This window comes from Coptis chinensis, chromosome 3 (assembly GCF_015680905.1).
Source record: "Coptis chinensis isolate HL-2020 chromosome 3, ASM1568090v1, whole genome shotgun sequence".
NCBI classification, from domain to species: Eukaryota; Viridiplantae; Streptophyta; class Magnoliopsida; order Ranunculales; family Ranunculaceae; genus Coptis; species Coptis chinensis.
Window position 1 is genome coordinate 8,428,850 of NC_141458.1, and position 21,622 is coordinate 8,450,471.

At 34.8% G+C, this 21,622-nt stretch overlaps 2 protein-coding genes across 2 annotated transcripts; one reads left to right on the forward strand and one right to left on the reverse strand.

The window, feature by feature from the left end:
• Positions 1-3,219: 3,219 nt before the first annotated feature.
• Positions 3,220-3,940, forward strand: LOC147507727 (uncharacterized). Its single transcript, XM_086599074.1, has 2 exons — positions 3,220-3,488; positions 3,603-3,940. Exons 1-2 carry the CDS (start codon positions 3,314-3,316, stop codon positions 3,833-3,835), a joined length of 408 nt encoding a protein of 135 aa, XP_086455200.1. The 5' UTR covers positions 3,220-3,313; the 3' UTR covers positions 3,836-3,940.
• Positions 3,941-20,019: 16,079 nt separating this feature from the next.
• Positions 20,020-21,207, reverse strand: LOC147507728 (uncharacterized). Its single transcript, XM_086596415.1, has 2 exons — positions 20,395-21,207; positions 20,020-20,283 (listed from the first exon to the last, which is right to left on the reverse strand). Exons 1-2 carry the CDS (start codon positions 21,205-21,207, stop codon positions 20,020-20,022), a joined length of 1,077 nt encoding a protein of 358 aa, XP_086452541.1.
• Between the last annotated feature and the right edge of the window lie 415 nt (positions 21,208-21,622).

Consider the following 21,622-nt stretch of genomic DNA (forward strand, 5'->3'; position numbering starts at 1 on the left):
CGACCTGGTCACCTCTTATCTTGTATATTCCTCCATTAGTGGGAAATCGGATCACCGGGTAGTAACTGGACGAGATTGCCTTCATCTCATGAATCCATATTTTTCCCAGGATTGCATTGTATTGTAAGTTGGTGTCCACTATCATAAAGCACCGTCACCAGTCCCGCAGTTACCGGTAGCACCAACTCCCCTATTGGCTCCATCATCATGCGCCGTTGAACCTAAACAAGTTAGTGGGGGGGGGCTTCATCTCCTTTTTTCTCGCACATTTCTTCCATTCGCCCTAAACAACAAATCCGCGAGCTTCGCGATCTACTAACACCCTCTTCACCATGTAATTACCCATTGCTATTGTGATTACCAATGCGTCCTCTTGAGGTAAGATTACTGCCGCCAGATCCTTTGGAGTGAACTCTATCCTTCCCTCTCCCCCAGTGGCTCCCAGAATGGGCTGCGGAATACTCACAACCTCATTTATCTGCTGCAAGCTGGCCGTCCTCCTTATTTTTTCCCTGTGGGTGTTCCTCCCTAACATTTCTCCACTATAGATGACGTTGATTGTACCTAGGATCCTGACCGTTACCGACTCTCTTTCGACCGGGCGTACCTCTTTAACAAACTCCCTCAGCATCCCTTTTTCTATCATTCTCTCCACCAGCCATTGCAATGCAAAACACTCATTGGTTGCATGATTCCTGATCTAATGATATGCACAAAATGACTTTCCTTCCAATTCCCTAGGGGTACTTCGTGAACCTTCGTAATACTGCAGCCCCTTTATCAATTGCAAGATTTCCTCAACGACTTATCCAAGGGTGTTGACTTTATTTCGTGGTATGGTTTCCTTTCTCGGATGTCCCTACTGACATGGTCTCTGCCTCTTTCTACTTTATAGGTCTCTCTCTTATAGGATCCCCCCTCTTGTCTTGTCTTTGCCTTTTCGATCCCCCTGTCCTACGATTTGCACTGATTTCTCTAGCTTCTTGTGTTCCTTTGTATTTCTCTGCAAGATGTCCTCATAGCGTATGTACCTTTCCACCTTTGGATGCAACACGTGTAACGTCGTGACTTCGATTTTGGACATAGATTTGTGGACCCTAGTTCCCTGTTTCAAACTATGCTCGAAAGTTATGACCACGGTATGCTCATCCAGATTTTCCACTCGTAGGGTCTCTTCCTTAAATCTACACAGAAACTCCATAAGCGTCTCGGTGGACTTTTGGTTAACATTAAAAAGATTCGCGATGTCGACCACCCTCCTTTTCTGATGAATGAAAGTGGTCCACGAATGCCTGCTCCAACTCCTCAAACTTATGTATACTTCGCGATGCCAAATGATAATACTAGTCCGAAGCTCCCGCTTTCGGGTTGGTGGGAAACATCATACGATGGAGCCCATCATACTTGCTCTCTTGCCGCGATGGCATATGTTGTGCGAAGTGGTGTAAATGGTCAGCGGGATCACCGCTTTCCGTCGTATCTCTCGAACCTTGGTTGCGTAAACCTCTTAGGTACCTCGAGTTCAGTTGAATCGACCCAGCGGAGTTCTAATTAAGACTGGCCTTGCCGCACTCTGGGTATCCCTCTCCTCCACGCGGCTCGCTTCTCTGTCTTTTTCAATCATTGCTTGAACTACCTCTAGTGTGATGCATCCCCCTAAGGTTTGCTCTTGGTTTGTGAAGAGCTTCCTCGTACTGACCCATCACTTCGCTAGCTTCTGGTTCTCCTGTCTCTGCTTCTCTCTGTGTGGTCTCTCTTTCTCTTTTCAGTTCATCATTCTCATCTCTCAACCTCACTACCTCTTCCTGTAGAAGTCTAGTTGCTTCTGTCGCTGTATCCTGGACTTCCTCTTCCATTTTTTCCATTTCCACACTCATGGTTTCTTTTTCAATGGCTTCAGCCCTCACCTTTTTGGGTCTCCCTCTTCCTCTTTTAGCTATTGTAGTCATACTATAACTTCCTCTTTTAACCACTAGATTGTGGGTCAACTTGTCCCTACAGACGGCGCCAAATGTGTTAACCAAATTTATAGCTTATTTCTCTTTCCTCTTTTTCTTGTTCATTGATCCTCTCTCTTATCTTGTGATCGCTGCCTTCCCACCTGTCCATATAGGATTTCACGGAGCCGCTACAGTGCTTCCCGTTCTCCTTCCCTTAATCCACGTTCGGCTTGGTCACAAAATCCCTCTAGGGTCACGTGCCCCTTCTTTGTCCACGGACTTGCTACAGTGCTTCCCACTCCTCTTCCATTCTTCTCTCATGGGTCAGAAGACGTCATCTTACAGGTCACGAATTTGGCTATCACACATTTTTTAGCCGAATCAACTAATGAGGATCTGCAAACTAATAAGTCGACATTCTCTAGAAACAAAAGATCATAGTAGCATCAGACTCACAGATTGATATTCGAATCCTAACTTAAAAGGAGCTACCTCCATGGCAATGCTCTAATCTTGTTGCAGCCATTAAGTGCATACAACAAAGCTTTTTGAATGTATCTTTTAAGCATGTCTATAGGAAAACCAATAGATTAGCAGGCCACTTAGCTTCTTTAGCTACTGACAATGTAATCGAGTACTTTATTCCTCCCGTGAGCTTAATACTTAACAGTTTTCTAGAGGAGGATAGGAATTGTAGGGTTTATCTAAGATTCAAATGCAGATTGGGCTCAGCCATAACCTCTAATTTATTACAAAAAAATAAGTCTGGCATTCAAGTAATCAACAACTCTAATTATTTTAAAATTTTAAAGATAAAAAAGTATAGCTATATTTGCAATACAATATTTCGATAAAATCTATAGTAAGATTATTCAAATTAAAAACACCAAATGCTCAAAAGGTCCGTATATACTCTATTCCTCTAAACTACAGCCTCCTCGAGTGAATATGAAAGATGAAAAAGACAATCAATCAACCTTAAGGACAACAAATAATTGAGAACAACATTGAAACTATCACCATTTCCATTTATAGATACTGGTCTAGTTCAATAAAAGTCTCACTTCTTTGATCTTGCCGTGCGGTTCACAAACAAAACTAGACACCATTTGTTAGGAGAAATCGAGATGCTTACGACATTTTCAAATATAATAAATTTTTCTTACTTTTGGCTTTTACATATTGTCATATTGCTTTATCAAAAAAAAATATTGTCATATTGAATTCGTCAATATAATACTTTACTTTAATTTCCCCCCACTCTTTATCTCACTCTATTTATCTCTCTCTCTTACCACTTCATGTAAACCAACATTCAACAACTTTTCTTCTTCTCTTGCCTCCTCAACTCCCTTTCACTTGGTTTCTTGACCATGTCCTCAATTTTAATCTCCCAAGGCATGGTGTTTGCCACAGCCATGGCAGTCTCCGGAACAGTATTTCTCCTCGCCTTTCGTCGGACAAAGTCAACTGATCATCAATTTATTACCATCAATCAAAATTCAGACTCTAGGACTCCACAAAATTTACGATCATGTCTATCTTTAGGTACGTTCCATGCAGTTTAATTTGCAACAATTTGTGAAGTAATCCTATATGGTTTCAATTTTCTTGTTAGTGTTAGTATTTTTTATTATTGATTTTTTTTTTGAATATTTTTAGATGGGAATAGAAGAGAAAAGAAGAAGAAAAGAGTTCATTTTGCAGATGATGTTGTTGATCACCCAACTAGAAATGGAGATGACTTCAGAAGGGAATGTAGACAATCAATGAGACCAAATTATCAAGATTGTGGGTTCGAAAATCGTAACAAGCAAACCATGCCCGAGAATCGTATGGCCTTGTATAATGGAATTCTTCGTGATCGAATTCAAAGGACGACATGTTCATATTGATTTGTATGTAAAATTCGTTTTTTCTTAATTTTTAGTCTTAATTTGATTGTAAATTAACAAAAGTTGTTTCTCCATTATTAGTGTTAATATTTGTTTGTTCTGACAGACTCTGCACTCCTAAATAGTTAAACACTGACTTGATTTTCAGTTCCAATTTCTCTGTTACAATGAGAACTGTAGAGCATGCGTAGTAGTAGGTAGTACAGGTACTCCGAACGCATACTACAAAGGGTTCAAGATCTCTACAACCGGGTACAGAGATCATCTCTGTAACTGTGTTATCTCACCGTTCATTCAAATTCGAGATGTGTGTGTGCCTCAATACCTGTGTGTGTGCTCCGAGATGTGTGTGTTGTTGTTCCGTACTTCCGTGACCATGCTAACATTACAGAGTACGTGAACATCCAAAAACACAGCCACCCCAAATTTCGAATGAACATCTTTGTATACATATTTCTGTATGAGGTTCTAGTTAATTTACTTGGAATGATGGACTCTGTTTATGTTCATTAATTTTCTCTAAAGACATAAACAGCATGGACTCATTCAGAATGTCTCAGGTTAGTGGAAACTAGAACTCTAGAAGGCATCATTGAGGCAAACTAATATACTAAGTTAACAAAAGAATTACTTTGTGAAGAAAATTAGTTTTTTTTAATAAATTCATTCATAGCTGCCCTTTCAATATGCGCCAATTATGGTGGACATGTCACACGTGGCAGGTTGTGAATGCACAATGGAGCATAGCTAGTAAATTCGTAGACGGCAAAAATTCGATACGGAAATTATTCGCCTAAGATTCAAAATGTTTAACAATAATATTTTTAAATATTCGGTCCAATAAAATGCTAATGGCAAAAATACGATATCGTGTTTTAAAGCGGGTATATCTGAATGCATTCTTTTTAAAAATAAATTATATATTTTACATTTAAAACTTTGATATATAAGTATATAATATTTTTATTTTTATTTTTACAATTTTATTCATGAAAAAATAATACAAATATCAAATTTTTAGTTCTACTTACTATCACTAATACAAACAAAATTAAAAACGTACAACCAACACATCTATTCCTGGTAAACAAGATTGTTTTTGAGTTTTGATCTTCAAGACTATGGCTTCAAGAACTAAAAAATGGTGGAATCGGTTTTCTAGCTATGGCTTAAAGCCTTCAATAACTGAACACATGTATTTCTTATTCTTTAGTCTAACCATTTAGGGGTTCTTTAAAATTTATTTTTTTAGTCGGTTGAGTTCTTCCAAGTATTAAAGTACGAGAGTTTCCATTTCCAGTTTCCAATTTTTACAATAAAAATCCTGTTTTTTTTTTTTTTTAATTCCAATAATTCGGATATTATAATTTGGCAATAATAAATCCAAAAAATTTACATATTAATTAAACCGCATCTTTCAAATATTCGCCACCTTGTTCGTTTTATACGGAAATCTTTATAATATGTGAATAATTCGCGAATTAAACGGCGAATTACTAACTATATATGCAACGAAGGACCATACGTTACTGCATGGGTAACTAAAATATTCGAGAAATTGCGTTTTGCTTCGGAACAAAAGCTTCTTTAGTAGTTTTATACTTTTATGCATGTTTTCCATTTTCCCAACAAATACTACACTGTATGTCTGTATGCATTTTCATTTGTCATTATAGCATTTTTTTTTTTTTTTCTTTCCATTTTTTAACAACCCAAGTAACCATTGTATTTTTTTTTTTTTCTCCCGTTACGTTTGTTTTATTGTCATATATAACAGTCTTTGGGTTTCCTAGCCCTACCTCCTAGTTTTCCTTTTAATCATGTCAACTTCTACTTTTCATTTCAAACTGGATGATAACAAAAATATAGGTATTATCTTCTTTTCTGTCCTCCAAAGGTTTTGCAGGGGATTGTTTAAAAGATAATTAAAAGATTTTACGTAGTAAGTCAAGTAAAAGTGTGAAATCTTTTTAATTATTTATATTAATGACTGCACCAATAATATTCTTCCTTTGTACCACCGCATCTATGTTTTATGCTTTTATCTGCTTTCTTGTAATGCAAATTGTTTGGGACATAGTACAAAATATCCCGATATATCGTGATATTTGGAGATATCTATTCAAATTTCAGAAAAAGATATATAAATATCACGATATGTTTAGAGATATATACGACTGCAAATATCAGTGATATTTTGATGATATTTGTAATATTTGTGATATTTGGAGATATTTTATGATATTTATAGATATTTAGCGATATTTTGTATATATAACAATTTTATTTAATATTTACCATTATATTTCAAATAAATATAAATAATGTATCATGATATATCAAAAAATATCCACAATATCTACGATATTTATCGATATTTTGGATATATCTACGATATTTGCATGTGAAACAATGTCAAATATCTCCAAAGAGAGGGATATATCCATGATACATATCCAGAAATTGAGTATCGATAAATACACATATCCTGATATTTTGTACTATGGTTTGGGATATGGTTCCATCCATGATCTATCTCGTTACTCACTCAGGGAAGTAGGAGGGAAGCAAGAGTACAAATTATAAATTATAATGTAACAAAAAAAAACAAACAAACAAAACACAAAATTATTTTTATGCACGGAAATCATTGGAAGGCTAATGTTACTCGGTTTGCCTCTAATGGAATCAAGGCCAGCTTTGAGCAGGGGCAAAGACGACGATCTCGCAAAGGGCCCAAAATTTGGAAGTCCTCAAAACTTTGTAGTAAGCCTATTAGATAGTGACAATTTTAAAAAAAAATTATGACAAAATAGTAGAAAATCCAAGAATTCTCTTTCTTAATTAATGCTCATTCTAGAGCAAAAATTCGCTCCTAGGTGCTTAGGGTGAAAAATCTCATAAACACCAGGTACCATCTCTTTTTAACTAGTGATTAACTCTAGTTAATTAAAATCTAAACAAATATTTATTTGATTCTATCTCCAAATCATTTTATAATTTTTTTCTATAAATCTTTAATTTTTTTTGTGTTTATATCTTAATATTAAAGCTCCCACAAGGAGTATTTTTCGAGTTCTATTAAAATTCTACGTCGTCAATAGTTAACTTAAAACGGGAAACTCTTTTCCTTTTAGAATACAACTTCAAACGGGAATCTCATTTCCTTTTAAAACCAAAACTCAAATAGTAACATAAAAACTCTTTATTTCCAAATTAAAATGGGATTCCTCCCCCAATTAAAAAACACGGGTTTTTAAAACTTAATTAAAATAATTTGTTAAGAAATTAAAATGGGTTTTTAAGACTTGATTAAAATAATTTGTTAGAAAATTAAAACATATTAACGACGAAAACAGGAATAACAATTTATTATGATTGTTGAGTAAATTTTTAAAAGAGCCGATGCATATGTATGGGTCTACTTTTTAGTCTTAATATTAAAGCTCCCACAATGGGTATTTTTTTAGCTCTATTAAAATTCTACGTCATCTCCTATTAAAACAGGAATTTCTTTTCTATTTGAAAAACGGAAATTCCTTTTTACAACGGGAATTTCTCTCTTATTATAACGAAAAAATTTCTCCTATTAAAACAAATTATAACATTTCTAATTAAAGCGGGAATCTTTCTCCTATTAAAATGAGAATTCCTCTCCTATTGAAAATTAAGAGAAAATCGAGCGTATCTAATTAAAACAAGAATCATTCTCCTATTAAAACAGAATCTCTATTCCAATTGAAAAAATGAATTTTTAAAACTTAGTTAAAATTTTATTTAAAACAATTTGTTAGAAAATTAAAATGGGTTAGCAACTAAAGCGGCAGTCCACTTTTCTTAAAAAAAATCTAAATGTTTTCAAAAGAACTGGGGACGGGCCTACAAGCTAGCATATATATATATAGGGAGGGTTCTAGGAATATATTTTATCTTGATCGTAAAATAAACTCAAAAATCGTTAGGGTATTTATAAGTTTCAGATTAAGGCTAATATTTTGTAGATATGATATCCTAATTATTATAAACATTGTCACAAATAATTAAAAAATTAAAAATTTCAAATGCCAAAATTAAAAAATTGAAAATGAGCGATTCTACAATTCAAATTTTGTAAATTATTAACTACATTTGCCAAATATAGTATCAATAAAAATAGTTGAAAATGAGGTGGTGGCTTTCTACAATTAGCCAAATTTTGTAAAATTATTAATAGCAAATTTGAATTTTTGATTTTTGATTAGGTGACAAAATTTAGAATGGTTGAAAATAAAAAATTCATTGGAGATTCTTAGCGACAATTGTAGCAAAATAAGATTAACTCGTAGCGACATTCTTTAAGCCCCCAAGTTCAAAAAAAAGTAAAAAAAACTTTCGCGACATTAGTTTTTGATCTTTTTTCAAAGTAAAAAAAAAAACTTTATTTGTGGCGTGACATTACTAAAAAATGGCATCAGCATCCCATTTAAACCTAATTTAGAACAAAATACGGGTTATCGAATCGACCACCTAGAGTTGGAATTCCGGGAAATTCCGACGCATTTCTTCAAATTTGAAGAATGCGACCACGGATACGTCCACCTAGAGATGCTCTAATATCTATAAAAAATTAGTCTAATCTGAAATTTATAAATGTCCTAACGATTTTGAGTTTGTTTGCGTGTCAAGATAAAAATATATATTTGGAATCATTAATTACTCACGTACTTAGGAATCCTAAAATGTCATTCGTTGATGTTAAATTGTTTATTTGTGATGGTCGAATGAGTTCTAGACTCTAGTACGTGTTTCGTACGCTAGTCCTTTCGTGTTGAGGAACAAATTTATTTTAAAAGTAGGCAAAGGGTATCTAAAAGTCTATTGTACAACTTCACACGACATGGCCTCATTGATGATGTTAAAACTTTTTGAATCTTCAAACGATTAAGAAAGAAGTTCGCTCGATGAATGCACTTTGAGCAGGGATAACGGAGTACAGATCTGTCCAATGAGACACAGTGCCCACTCTGGCTGCAGTTGCTGTATGTCCACATCCTCATGAAATGCTGAAGTTGAATCATTGTGTCCAAATCGTCCTTATACAAAGTCAAACGTTGTTTAGTTCGTAGCACACTTTCTTCTGTAGGGAAGAGTGGACTGTGGGGTAAAATAGTAAATGAGTAATAGAATATGTCCTATGGAGTGTGCTTTTGTTGAATGTTGACATAAACATTTGAGTTTAATTAATTGTTCTCTCACATTATTGTGTGTCTGTATCAAGTTCTCAACTCTAACATATAACGGTTTCGCTGTTAGTTTTTTTTTTTTTTTTTTCATTTCCAGTTGAAGAAATTTCCTTCATTTTTTTGGACGAATAATTTTCTTCACATTATACCCTCAATAATTAAGAAATAAATTATTAACGGGATATAACTAAAAATCCAAAATCAAGCATCCGTATTCCCACATACTTAGAGCATCTCTAGGTAGTAGTATAACCTGTCAAATTCTTCAAATTTGAAGAAAAACTTTGAATTTTTTTGGAATTCTATTTCTAGGTGGCCTCAAATTTGGTCGCATCACCTGTTTGTTCGCATTCTTGTATGCAAATTTGGCAATTTGAATGCAGATGTGGGGCGATATTGGTAATATCGCGTGCCATTGCAAATGCCGCCTCATTTTTTTTTTTTTTTTTTTACTTTGACTAGCACTACGCGCCAGTGGTACTGTCGCGAGAGACACTACTAATGTCGCATGCTCCAACGAAAAAAAAAAACGGGCAAAAAACGACCGAAATTCTACATCCATATATCTATACTCATTTCCTTCTTCATTTTACATACATTCAACTTAAACATTTTTATCAAACAACTCAACCATTTCACATCAATTCTTAACAAACAACACACACACATTGCCAAAAAATGGATCATGAAGTGTATGAGATTTTTCCCCTTCAATCTTCATCGTCGTCTTCTTCTTTATCTTCTCCAGCGGAAGACTTGGTAGATAGTCTTGATGAAAAATTTGTTAACGTCATTCCCTTTATGAAGTACCATTTAGCTGTACTTGTACAAGCACAAGTATATGCTCCGAAGGCACCACATGGTGGTTCAAAGAAGGGTTGAAAAGTGAAACATAGAAACTATGCTTTGACTTTGGAAATCTTGAAGGCCAACTACTTCATCGATCGTCCTGTTTTTTCGAAAGAAGATTTCAAACGTTTAAGCCAGTATAAAAATCTTTATTTCTTCACATCTTCAACGATATTCGGACTTATTTTTAAGTACTTTCGCCCTAAATTTAACAATCTTTGGTAAACTTGGTATAGATTCTACGATCAAGGTGGTGGTCGCGGCTTTTTCGTAATTCTTGGTTATTGTACGGTAGCTGATCAAATTGACGATCAATTATACATTTCCGAGCAAAGTGGAAACCAGGCGTTGAGACATTTTTGTGATGCAATTATCAATTTGTATGGTTCAGTTTACTTGCGAAGGCTAAATATTGCAGATACAGAATGCTTGTTTGCACATTCTGCCATACGTGGATGGGTGGGTATGTTGGGAAGCATTGATTGTATGCATTTGGAATGACATAATTGTCCAACTAAATGGCCAAGTGCTTACAGTGGTCGTTTTGAAAAACCATCTGTTATTCTCGAAGCTGTTGTAACCGTATACTTGTAGATATGACATTTTTTCTTTGTGATGCCAGATTCACACAATGACATCAAGATGTTAGACAACTCGCCGGTATTTGAACGTGATCAATGGTACTTCTCCACCTGTTTATTTTGATGTAAATCAACATAGCTATAATATGGGTTATTATTTAGCTGATAGTATATATCATGACTATGCTGTATTTATACAAATAATTTCAAACCCTAATACTCTAAAGACGAAGTGGTTCACAACGATGCAAGAAGCTACAAGGAAAGATATTGAAAGAGCTTTTGGGGTTTTGCAATCTAAATTTGGGATTTTGGCAAAATCTTGCAAATTATGGCATGTGGAGACAATAGGTACTATTATGAGAGCATGTATCATATTGCACAATATGATAATCGGAGCTAAGAATAAAAATTATGAAATGAGGAGGTATATTCATGATCTAGAAGGGTAACCACATATCCCACCTACTCATGAACACTACATTGAGAGGACTCTACGAGTTCAATCAAAGACTATGCATGATAGACTTAAAAACGACATTGTCGAGCATCTATGGAGCATTAGGGGTGACCAACGTTGATTGTTGTAATTTAATTTAATTTCGTAGATGCATATTTATTTTTAATCGTCAATAAACAATGTTAATCAATTTCTATTTTATTATATATATATTTTAATTTAAACTAACATATATTTATATAAAATAAAAGTTTATTCATATTAAAAAAATATATTAAGTTACATAGTCATAGAAAATGAAATGATTAACCACTCTTAACCTTTTCTATTACAGCACCTAACCACTCACATTTTCCACACACTAAACACTTCAATAGATCAATACTTTTTTCCTTCAAGGTTCGCAAACTTTTTCACCTCTCTAACACCATCACAACCATTTGGGCATGATATCTGTGCATAGGGGCAATACCTATACCAATGATCATCCTCGTCACAACACGTGCATATTAACAAACTGTCTTCATATATATATATTCCATACCAGAACATATATCATACATGCATTTCAAAAATCTTACTTCTTCACCATCTTCGTTACAACTTCTATGTATGAGCATATAACCTTGACAATGTGGTGCTTTAGGACATTTTTTGTTCAGATACTTGCATGACAATGCAAGGTGTTTTCTTGAGGTGCAAATTTGACACCTCTCTTAATTAAGTGTATCAAAATAACATGATTGTTGAGTTGATTCGCCAATGCCGGTATGTTGGTTAGTTTTTTACAATGATGAAGAAAAAGCCATGGTTGTGGAGATAGTTTTGGAGTGTTGGGTGAGAATGAAGCAATTTGTAAAATTTCGACTTTTCTTCAATAGCAGCGACATTAAAATCTTGACGGCGATCACCAATGGGGTGCGACGATGAATCTTGCAGCGCAACATTTCTTAATAAGCGTGCGTGGTGGGGTTTATAATCAATTTTGCGGTCAATATTTGTGACCACCTAGAGTTAGTCAAAATTTGCGACTAGATTCTTCAAAAAAATTCTTCAAATTTGAAGAATATGCGGTAGAGATGCTCTTATATGGTTATTGGCTGATATTTAAACTCACAAAACATGGCTGCTTACCTCACATGAGTTGGAGCACATAACCTTCTGGAAATAGCTTGCTCCAAAACATATAAAAACTTAGGGCATCCAATTACCAACAGACAAAATATATATGAGCAAAGCCACTTCAGATACTTATATATTGCTTGGCTAGGGTCGTTAAACTCCAATGTCAGACTATTTATCTAATAAATTACAAATTAAACAGAAAAAAAACAAAAAAAAAACAAAAAAAAAACGAGAACATAAATTCTTTTTGAAAATATCTTGTCACAAGGGTCGGGAGCATCATCAATAATTTTAATTTAAATCGCTATTCTCTACTAGCATGACATGTGCAAATATCACTGTCACCTGTTTCCTAGATCCACTTTCCTTGTGACTTCATCAAAATGGCGACATTTTGTGATTGTAAAGAGTTCCTAAAGCGAAAACTCGTACAAGTGGTCCATTGAATGAAAAAGGGATTGGACCGCTTTTGTGTTTATTACTAAACCTCCACAAGCAATGAACGACTAGAAGAAACCACCTAATTGTGCTCACAAGTCACACCTGATCTCATCCTTTGGCTTTATTGACACGAGTAATATTGATTTTCTAAGCTATAAGCAGTTAAGCACAACTCTCCAAGCTTAAACAAACCCAAATCCTAGCTCTTGCAACCATGTTCTCATATGACATCACATGCCCTTTTCACTCCACTGGCCATACCTTATTAAGAAATGCTCAATTATTTTGAACATATATTATAATCTTACATCATTCATTAATTTCATTGGAGGCAGATTGGATTAATAAAGTGATTTAAATAGTAATAGCGATCTAAGGATAAGGATTGGTGCTATTGGTTCTGTATACGTATGAAAAAGTGGGGAGACTTTGATGACATTCTAAAATTTCGAATCGTAAGAGTATATACCTTGGCTTTATATATGTACTAGATTTTGGATCCCGGCCACGCCCTGACTCTTTTAGATATTTTACTTTCCTAAAATAATTTTAGTAAAAAAGAAAAATCACTAAAATTATTTTGCTCTCTTCCTCAGTTATGTTAAAAGCATGGTCCAAAATATCGCCGAGATATCCGATATCTCGTCGATATATCTCAGTAAATTGGTACACCGATATTGATATTTTTGAGATATTTCTGACATATATCCACCGAATATTGAACCCTTTTTTTCCGAGATATATCGGAATTTCCGATATGAAACTTTATATCACCGATATAATCGATATTTCCGATATAATCGATATATATTGGTTGACTTTTTGACCATTTTTAAATATAAATCCAATATTTCCAATATATTTCCGATATTATATGTCCGATATATCCGATATTTCCGATATTTTAAATAGTTTGGACTGGTCACAAAAAAAACCGATATATCTCAATTTTTGGGTACACCGATATATTAACCGATATCGAAATTTTGGGCCTTGGTTAAAAGCTTTTTTAGAGTTCCAGGTGCATACAATATATATCCATATGTTGTCGCTCAAGGTGAACATTTGTTGAAATTGTATTCCAGCTCTATTTGAGGGGTTCTTTCAGATTTTTCGCCTCAAGAGAAAAGACTTCATCTGTTAGAAGGGTCACAATATAAATTTACACCAATAAAAAAGAGAGCAAGACACTTAATTAACAAAGATAGACAAAAGAAATGACAATCTTAGTAGCTAAAAACATAGACGAGGAATTGCTAGATTCTACTTGAGGAACACATAATAGATCTTAAGTGTTCTCCTCACGACAATACTCACTAAAAATCAATGTGAATTGTTTCTATTTGAGTAAGTCAAACTGATCTTAGTATTAAAAGGATCATTAGTAACACTATCGAGATGCGAAAATCGAATAATCTATAATCTTTCTCATTTCTTTGTTTCCTATTATCATAACTATAGAAGATTAATTGTACTCCCACTTCTAATGCCCTTTTAACTCTTGCTAGCTATATCATCATCTTAATTGGTGTTAAGTGGACTTGAGCATTACTCTGTTTAAAAATCTGGAAATAATATCATGAACATCATTTCTTACAATTCAAACTAACTATTTATACTATATGTTGAGGTGTAGATTTTGTACCTACGACCTGATGTTGAGTTTGGTAAGGAATGACTGCACTCTTTTTTGGGATAAGAATTACCTATGTATCAAGTTTCTTGGGTCAACTTGAATCAAGCCTTACGTAGTTCATCTTTCTCTACTTATAGATGTTTGAGCTGACTTTCCTTATTTGCTCAAGACCGTTGTTAAGTGTAGATCTATATTTTGTGCTATCTTGATGATTTGTTATTACTTCTGATGTTACAAAGTAAATGTCTCCTTGATTGGTACGTTGGCTGAGCTTCAAGATCGCGGTAGATCATTTGCTTCCATATATAGATGTGTTTGATATTTGGGACGACCCGAGTTTGGGTCGTTGTTACGTCCTAGTGGCATGGTACGACCTGGTGATGTATGAGCTGTGAAGATATGACCTGGTGTGTAGACACGTGTGCTGTAGTGATATGTTTGAGAACGGAGGGTACTTACACTATATATGGTTTAATGACATAGATTTTGTCCAAGAATTTTAAAGACAATCTGTGCTGAGCATATACCACACTTCAAACTTAATTCAATAATATACCTGTAACACCCTCATTTTATTAAATGTCCAAAATTAATTATTTTGCAAAATAATAATAATAATAATAATATTGACTAAGTATTAAGTTAAGTGGAGTGAATATATATGTTTGACTTTAAAAAAAAAAAAAGAAAAGAAAATAGTTTGTTTGGTTTGAAAATGATTTAATAGGAAAGTTTTTAAGTTTTAAAATAAAGTGTAGAGATTTTTTTTAATAAGGAAACATGGAGAGAATAATTTCGTAAGTTATAGGAGAAAATATGGAAAGTTTCTTAAAGTAAAATATGGCAAAATTCTTTAGAATGGGATGATTTATCAAAAATGGAGGATTTTTAAGAAAACTAATTTTCGCTTAGAACTAGACAAGTTAAAACAAAGAAGAACAGAGCCCGGATTGTACATCTCTTATCTAGTATGTGGATGTACATGTTCGGCGTTGGGGAGCGATTATGGTAGCCAGAAAAACTAGGTAAGACATAGAGACGACGTGATTCTAGAGACACTTGAAGAAACTTTAAACAGTAATTGTGATGATATATCAAAGTGTACGTTAAATCTATAATAAATGATTTATTGTAAGTTGTTTTGCATTCACAATGGTTTTGCAGAAATGTGGTTTGAATTGATTATTTATGGAGGTGTGACCCACCCTGTGATTAGGCCTACACCAGAGTAAGTATAGAGTAAGTTTTAGTTTTGTTATTTTATTATTAGATGTAATTTATTTAGTACGGTTTGAAGCTAAGGCGCCTCAGTGGAGGAACTAAATGTCTTATTATTGTTAAATTAGAAGCTAAGGTGCCTCAGTGGAGGAACTACTTACGGCCTTAATTAGTGTATTTAAGAATGTTGTATTAGTCGTTGGAAATTAAGGTGCCCGGTGGAGGAACTAAGCTGCCTTATGGATTGTGTATATATATAAAAGTATATTTTGTATTTTAGGGCTACTCATACCAAAGCATTGTTTATAATCTTTGACCCGATTTGCATTTTTGCTTATCGGGTGTGTTCATATCTTGAACCTAGTTGATAAGTCTTGATGGGATTAGTATTGAAGAAGAAGGTTGGTTCTTTGCTTGTGGTTTTGCGTTAGCGTCTCATTATAGAATATGTTTGTTTTCCCTTGAGGTGCAATAGATTTTCAGTTGAGACAATATTTTTTGTATTTTCAATTGTAATTATAATTAAAGAGTTGTTGAAAGAAAATTTGTAATGTAATCATATTTGTGATTTTTTGGTAATGAAGAGGACTTTGGTTTATTTAAAAATTTTGTTAGTTTTAAATTATTGGAATAGTTAAACATGTTATGGGTTTTTGGAAGTTGAGAGTGCATCACATCTCGAAAATCGAAGAGTCGAGAACAAATATTATTTTTCCGATTTTGTCGAAATTCGGGGTGTGACAATACCGAGCTACTATGAGATTCCCAACCCAGTCTAAGAATGCACCCCCACAATCAAAATCTTAAAATAGATTAAAAATCCCCAAAAATCAATCGGGATGAAAACTTTCTTGAGCATGTAATCACAAAAAAAATATATGTTGACTTAATCACAACGACAACGTGAAACAATTACATGAAATTCACACACAAAATCGATATCAAACAACATAAACAATGAATATACAATACATTCAGCTAATTAAAAAAATGTGTGACATGCGCGCATCTTTTCCAATACTTCTCAATGTGTCAATATCTAAGATGCTTAACTAACCTTTCACTTCAAGATCATATAGATTCAAACAAATTTCTAATCATATAACATGTAAGTATAGGCTTGCCACTATTAGTGTATATTAACGTTTGTGACTTGAAAACCATAGCCTGTTGGGAAAGATGAGTATTCAGCAAGTGTTGCATGTGTCACGCTTCTTTATCTCATATAGAACATTTTTTCTTTCAAGATATTTGATTCAAATCAATAAGCTGATGAAAAATAAAGTTAGTTGCTAGTGCTAGGGAGCTCAATGTTAAATCTTCATGCTATTCTGAGGTGCAATATGTGTATCAATTACATGTAATGATTATGTGTAGGACTCAATATATACAAAATCTCAATGCAATTAGTAGATAATTATGAAGAACAAAACATGGTGTCAAAGGTTTATTGGTTTAAGAAGAAGATGAATGAGCATGAACATCACAGTGTCAGTGCCCATAGTCTCTCACACTAAAATGACAGACAATGGAGCGTTTGACACTCACAATCACAAAGAAAATACATATATAACTATTTTTCCGAGCCAAAGCTTTGGAACTCCCCTGTGCTCTAGTTTTCGTGTTTCAATCTAACAAATTCTTCCAAAGGAATTTGATTAATATTATGAAACATATTTATTGGTATTCAGAATGGCCTAAATCTTAAGGCATGTTAAGCTTGTGAAAATCTTTTGTCATAAATAAGACGTGCCCCAATTAGACCAAATAAAATCACATTAAAAATACAATCAAAACCAAATTATTAGCTCTGCCCATAGAAAAATTATTCTAGCAACACACTAATAACACACTAATTTGGATGACAGACAAAAAGAGGACGAAGAAACTAAAGTGCTTGATATTTTTGGATAAAGACTAACGTGCTTGATCAACTTGAGAAAATATGCTTCTTTTGGAAAATTAAAGAGCGGAGACAATTCACGACATAAGATAACAACTTCTTCTTAATTTGATGTGAAAAAAACAAATCGCAAAGAAAACACACTCAAAAAATCGAGAGAACTTGATTTTAGCATGTACCTCCATAGACTTCATTTCATCTAGTGCGGCATGTATGTCCATCTTTCTTTTAGAATTCAAGGTTCTATTATCCAGCGATTTCATGACACCCCATTTCTTTCTTTGAAAGAAAATATACATACAACCTTAGCAATTAATTCCACAATTACGTTTCAAAAATACTAGAACAATACCCACAGTAAAAATCATATACAAATATCCTCAAATTGCAAAGCAAGTCTTATCAATCATTATTTTAACCTCATCACCAAGGCTCAAAGTTGCGGGTAGCACCTAATGACTCAACAACATAGTCTGATTTTTGCAGGTCAGTCTTCATAGTCAGTTTAGATGAGCACTTGAAGTAGAACAGATTTTGTAAGGATTCCTCCCGTTTGGTTGCCTCAATCCCCTCTTTTGGCGTCTATAAAGGTTCTAATTAGGTGAACCTTACGTGTGTAGGAAATTTGGGGAGAATGATGTTGTGACTGAGTTCAATTGATCGAACTGCCTACGTATCCAGTTCTTTGACGAACTGGAATCAAGTCGAACGTAGTTCGTTGTTTGGATTCTGTGATCGAATGGTTGATGGCGAATGTAGAAGATGGAGAGTGGAGAAGAAGCATATAATTCTCCTCTTTTGTTAGAGAGTGGAGAGAAAATATATAGAATTTTCTCCCCTTTTGGTGCTCCATTGGTTAATGACATTTAGTATTGCATTGATAGCTATGCATATATTCATATTCATTTTGTAATCATTAGGTAACTCATGACTCTTGAGTTGACCAATTGTAATGATCCAATAAGTTAGTCTCAAGATATGATCAATGGCAATGACATGTGTCACAAATATATTGATGACAATATATGTCCCTCACATAGCCCCTTCTCGTTAAGTCGTGCTTTCTTAAGAATGGTCTGACGAGAGAAATAATTTGACACGTGTCCAAGTGGAACAATGAACGTGTTGGAGTTCATGTGAGTGTTCTGCTCTAGTGAGCATAGGTCTAGGACCCTTAGTGCTTAAGTAAGTGTTCTGCTCAAGTGAGCGTAGGTATAGGACCCTTAGTGCTTAAGTAAGCATTTTGCTTCGAGTGGCGTGGGTCAAGGGACCATTTAAGCTTATGGAGGCGTTTTGCTCGATGGCGTAGGTATAGGACCCTTAGTGCTTAAGTAAAGCGTTCGCCGAGTGAGTGTAGGTCCGAGGGGACTATTTAGTGCTTATGTAAGCGTTACGCTTCCATGAGTGTAGGTCAAGGACCATTTTAGCTTATGTAAGCGTTACGCTCCGATGAAGTAGGTCCGGGGACCATTTAGCACTTATGTAAGCGTTCTGCTCTAGTGAGCGTAGGTCAAGGGACCTTTTAGCGCTTATGTAAGCGTTCTACTCGAGTGAGTGTAGGTCAAGGGACCTTAATTTTAGCGCTTATGTAAGCGTTCTGCTCTAGTGAGAGTAGGTCAAAGGACCTTTTAGCACTTATGTAAGTGTTCTGCTCGAGTGAGCGTAGGTCAAGGGACCTTTTAGCGTTTATGTAAGTGTTCTGCTCGAGTGAGCGTAGGTCAAATGACCTTTTAGCGTTTAATTATATAAGCGTTTTGCTCGAGTGAGCGTAGGTCAAAGGACCTTTTAACGCTTATGTAAGCGTTCTGCTCAAGTGAGCGTAGGTCAAGGGACCATTGGTGCTTAAGTAAACATTCTGCACTGAGTTGATCCTAAAAGTATAGGTCCTCAACTAGTGAGAAAGTTTGTATCTCTAGGGAGCTGTGAAGCTCGTGTGAGCGTAGGTCTAAGGACTATTGGAGCTATATCGAGACTTCGATCCACTTTACAATCTGAGTGACTTGCCACAAATTGAGAATTTGATCGATCTCTAGCATACTGGTCAGCAGTGACATACTTTTTAAAATGCAATTATGTGGATCTGTATCCATTTGTGGGCCAGCCATAACTTGATGACCTATTGTAGATTGACCTACTTATTAAAAGGAATTAGTAGAAAACATTTTTAGTATTTGAGGCATTGTGCTCAAATAACAGTTGTATTGAGTATCCACAAAAGCATGGTTGTCGTCACAACTATTTTAGCCCCAGCTAGAGGACTGATTTCCTTGCTCAGGTGATGTAATGGTATAACCCCTGGTTTGTAATTTGAGTAACTCTGTATCACGATTGGCGAGACCCAGGAATTTACCTCACTGGGGCACTTCGGCGACTCATATGCTAATAATTTTATAATTTTAAGCAAGTACTAGTGTACACGTCAACACACAATTTTATTTCGCAAAAAGACTACCATTGTAGTATACAAAAAAAAGCTAAAGTTGTCAAAATACATTTTGCTCTTTTGAACTCTAATAATTCTAAAAATGAAAGTTATAAATTCCCTTTAAGATCCGCATCCTGGAAACACTTCAAGATTGCCTCATTGCTGATGTTATCAAAAATATCTTTTTCTATGTATGTCACCAGACAATCATTCAGCTGTAGCAGTAGAAACCGGTAGTATCAGTGAGAGCTTTATAAGCCTATAAACCAAGTTATAAATAATATTTTTTCCCAACTCAACCATTTTTCTAGCCAAACTACTAATTCATTTAAGTGTTCTAAAGGCATCATTGGATTTCATATCAATCTCATAAATCTCTAGTTGATTTTGAAGGACTATACGCTCTTGCTTGGAGAAATCATCAGGATAAAATTCAGCAAGACGAATCAACTTGTTAGTATTAAATGCACCAAACAAATCATTAGGGTTTAAGCAAGCCATACAAAGAAGCAACTCTGTATTCACCTTATCAAAACGGTTATTAAGCTCAACACGTTGCTTACCGATACAACCATAAAAGAATCCAACCTGATAATAATGTAAATTAGTTACCTATTCTGCTTTTCTTTGGGATCTTCCTCGATGAACAAACTTAGCATCCATTTGAAGCATGTCTATACCATGGTTTGTACAAAATACAGAAACCTCGCCTAGTAGCGAATCCCAACCACATTCTCTCATTTTCTGCAAACGCTCCTTGCATACTTTTACTAAAGTTAAAGCATTCACTATATCTTGATCTTTTCGTTGCAATGCTTTTGAAAGATCATTAGTGATTCCCAATAGATTCTTCATCAAATGCAAGATGAAAATGAACTCAAACGAGTGCATCAAATCTAATAAAACGTGTGCTTCTCCTTTTTTATATGAACTTGAGCTCTCTTCCATCACCTCATCAAGAACTTCAACCACGGAGGGAAATATAACAATAAAATTAACTAACGTACCATAATGTGAGCCCCAACGTGTGTCGCTAGGTCTTTTAACACCAAGTTCTTGATTTAGTCCTTTACTGCTTGATAGTTCACCATTTCTAAGTTGCTCAAACACTCTAGCAACTTCTTTCTTTCGAAGGTTGTCCCTACGCTTGCAAGAGACCCCAACAACATTCACCACATTGCTAATAGAGGTGAAAAATGAAGCAATCTCTTTGATATCTTTTGCGACATGGACAAGCGCCAACTGAAGTTGATGTGCAAAACAATGTACATAGATTGCAGACTTGTTCTCATTCAAAATAAGCGCTTTTAGCCCATTGAACTGCCCTTGCATATTACTAGCCCTATCATACCCTTGACCACGCAATCTCGAGAAACTCAATCCATGTATGCCGAAGAATTTTTCAAGTGATGTCTTGAGTGAAGCTGATGTAGTATCAGGGACATGCATCATGCCTAAAAATTGCTCTATCACACAACCTTTCTTGTCAACATATCGCAAACAAATAGCCATTTTCTCTTTAATCAGCGTATCCACGAGCCGTCAATCAAAGCGGCAAATAATTCTTCTCCAAGGTCTTTCATAATGGCATTGCGGTTTCAACAAAGAAATTTGCATTTACTAAAGCCTTACGAATATCGGTGATGTCAATTTGAGATTTTTCGAGCATTGTTAAGAGGCGACATTGTCAACAACTTTATTGTGAAGAGCTAAGAATATTAAAAGCTCAAGGAAGTTTCCCTTGTTTTTAGAGCTTTCAGATTCATCGTGACCACGAAAAGCTAATCCTTGGCGCAAAAGAAATCGGATAACATCAAAAAAGCGGTTAAAGCGAAGTCGATAGTTAATCCGTTCTTGGTCGAATGCTTGACAATTAAGTTCTTGATGTGTTGGTCTTGCTTCATTAGATTCTCACTCTTCATACACG

Bases quoted from the DNA above. Each gene is read 5' to 3' on its own strand.
- LOC147507727 (XM_086599074.1), top strand. From the start codon at position 3,314: ATGTCCTCAATTTTAATCTCCCAAGGCATGGTGTTTGCCACAGCCATG. The intron at 3,489-3,602 runs GTACGTTCCATG...GAATATTTTTAG, and splicing joins ACGATCATGTCTATCTTTAG to ATGGGAATAGAAGAGAAAAG.
- LOC147507728 (XM_086596415.1), bottom strand. From the start codon at position 21,207: ATGGCTATTTGTTTGCGATATGTTGACAAGAAAGGTTGTGTGATAGAG. The intron at 20,284-20,394 runs GTATTTTGTACA...CATTATTATCAG, and splicing joins CGCTACTAGGCGAGGTTTCT to GTTGGATTCTTTTATGGTTG.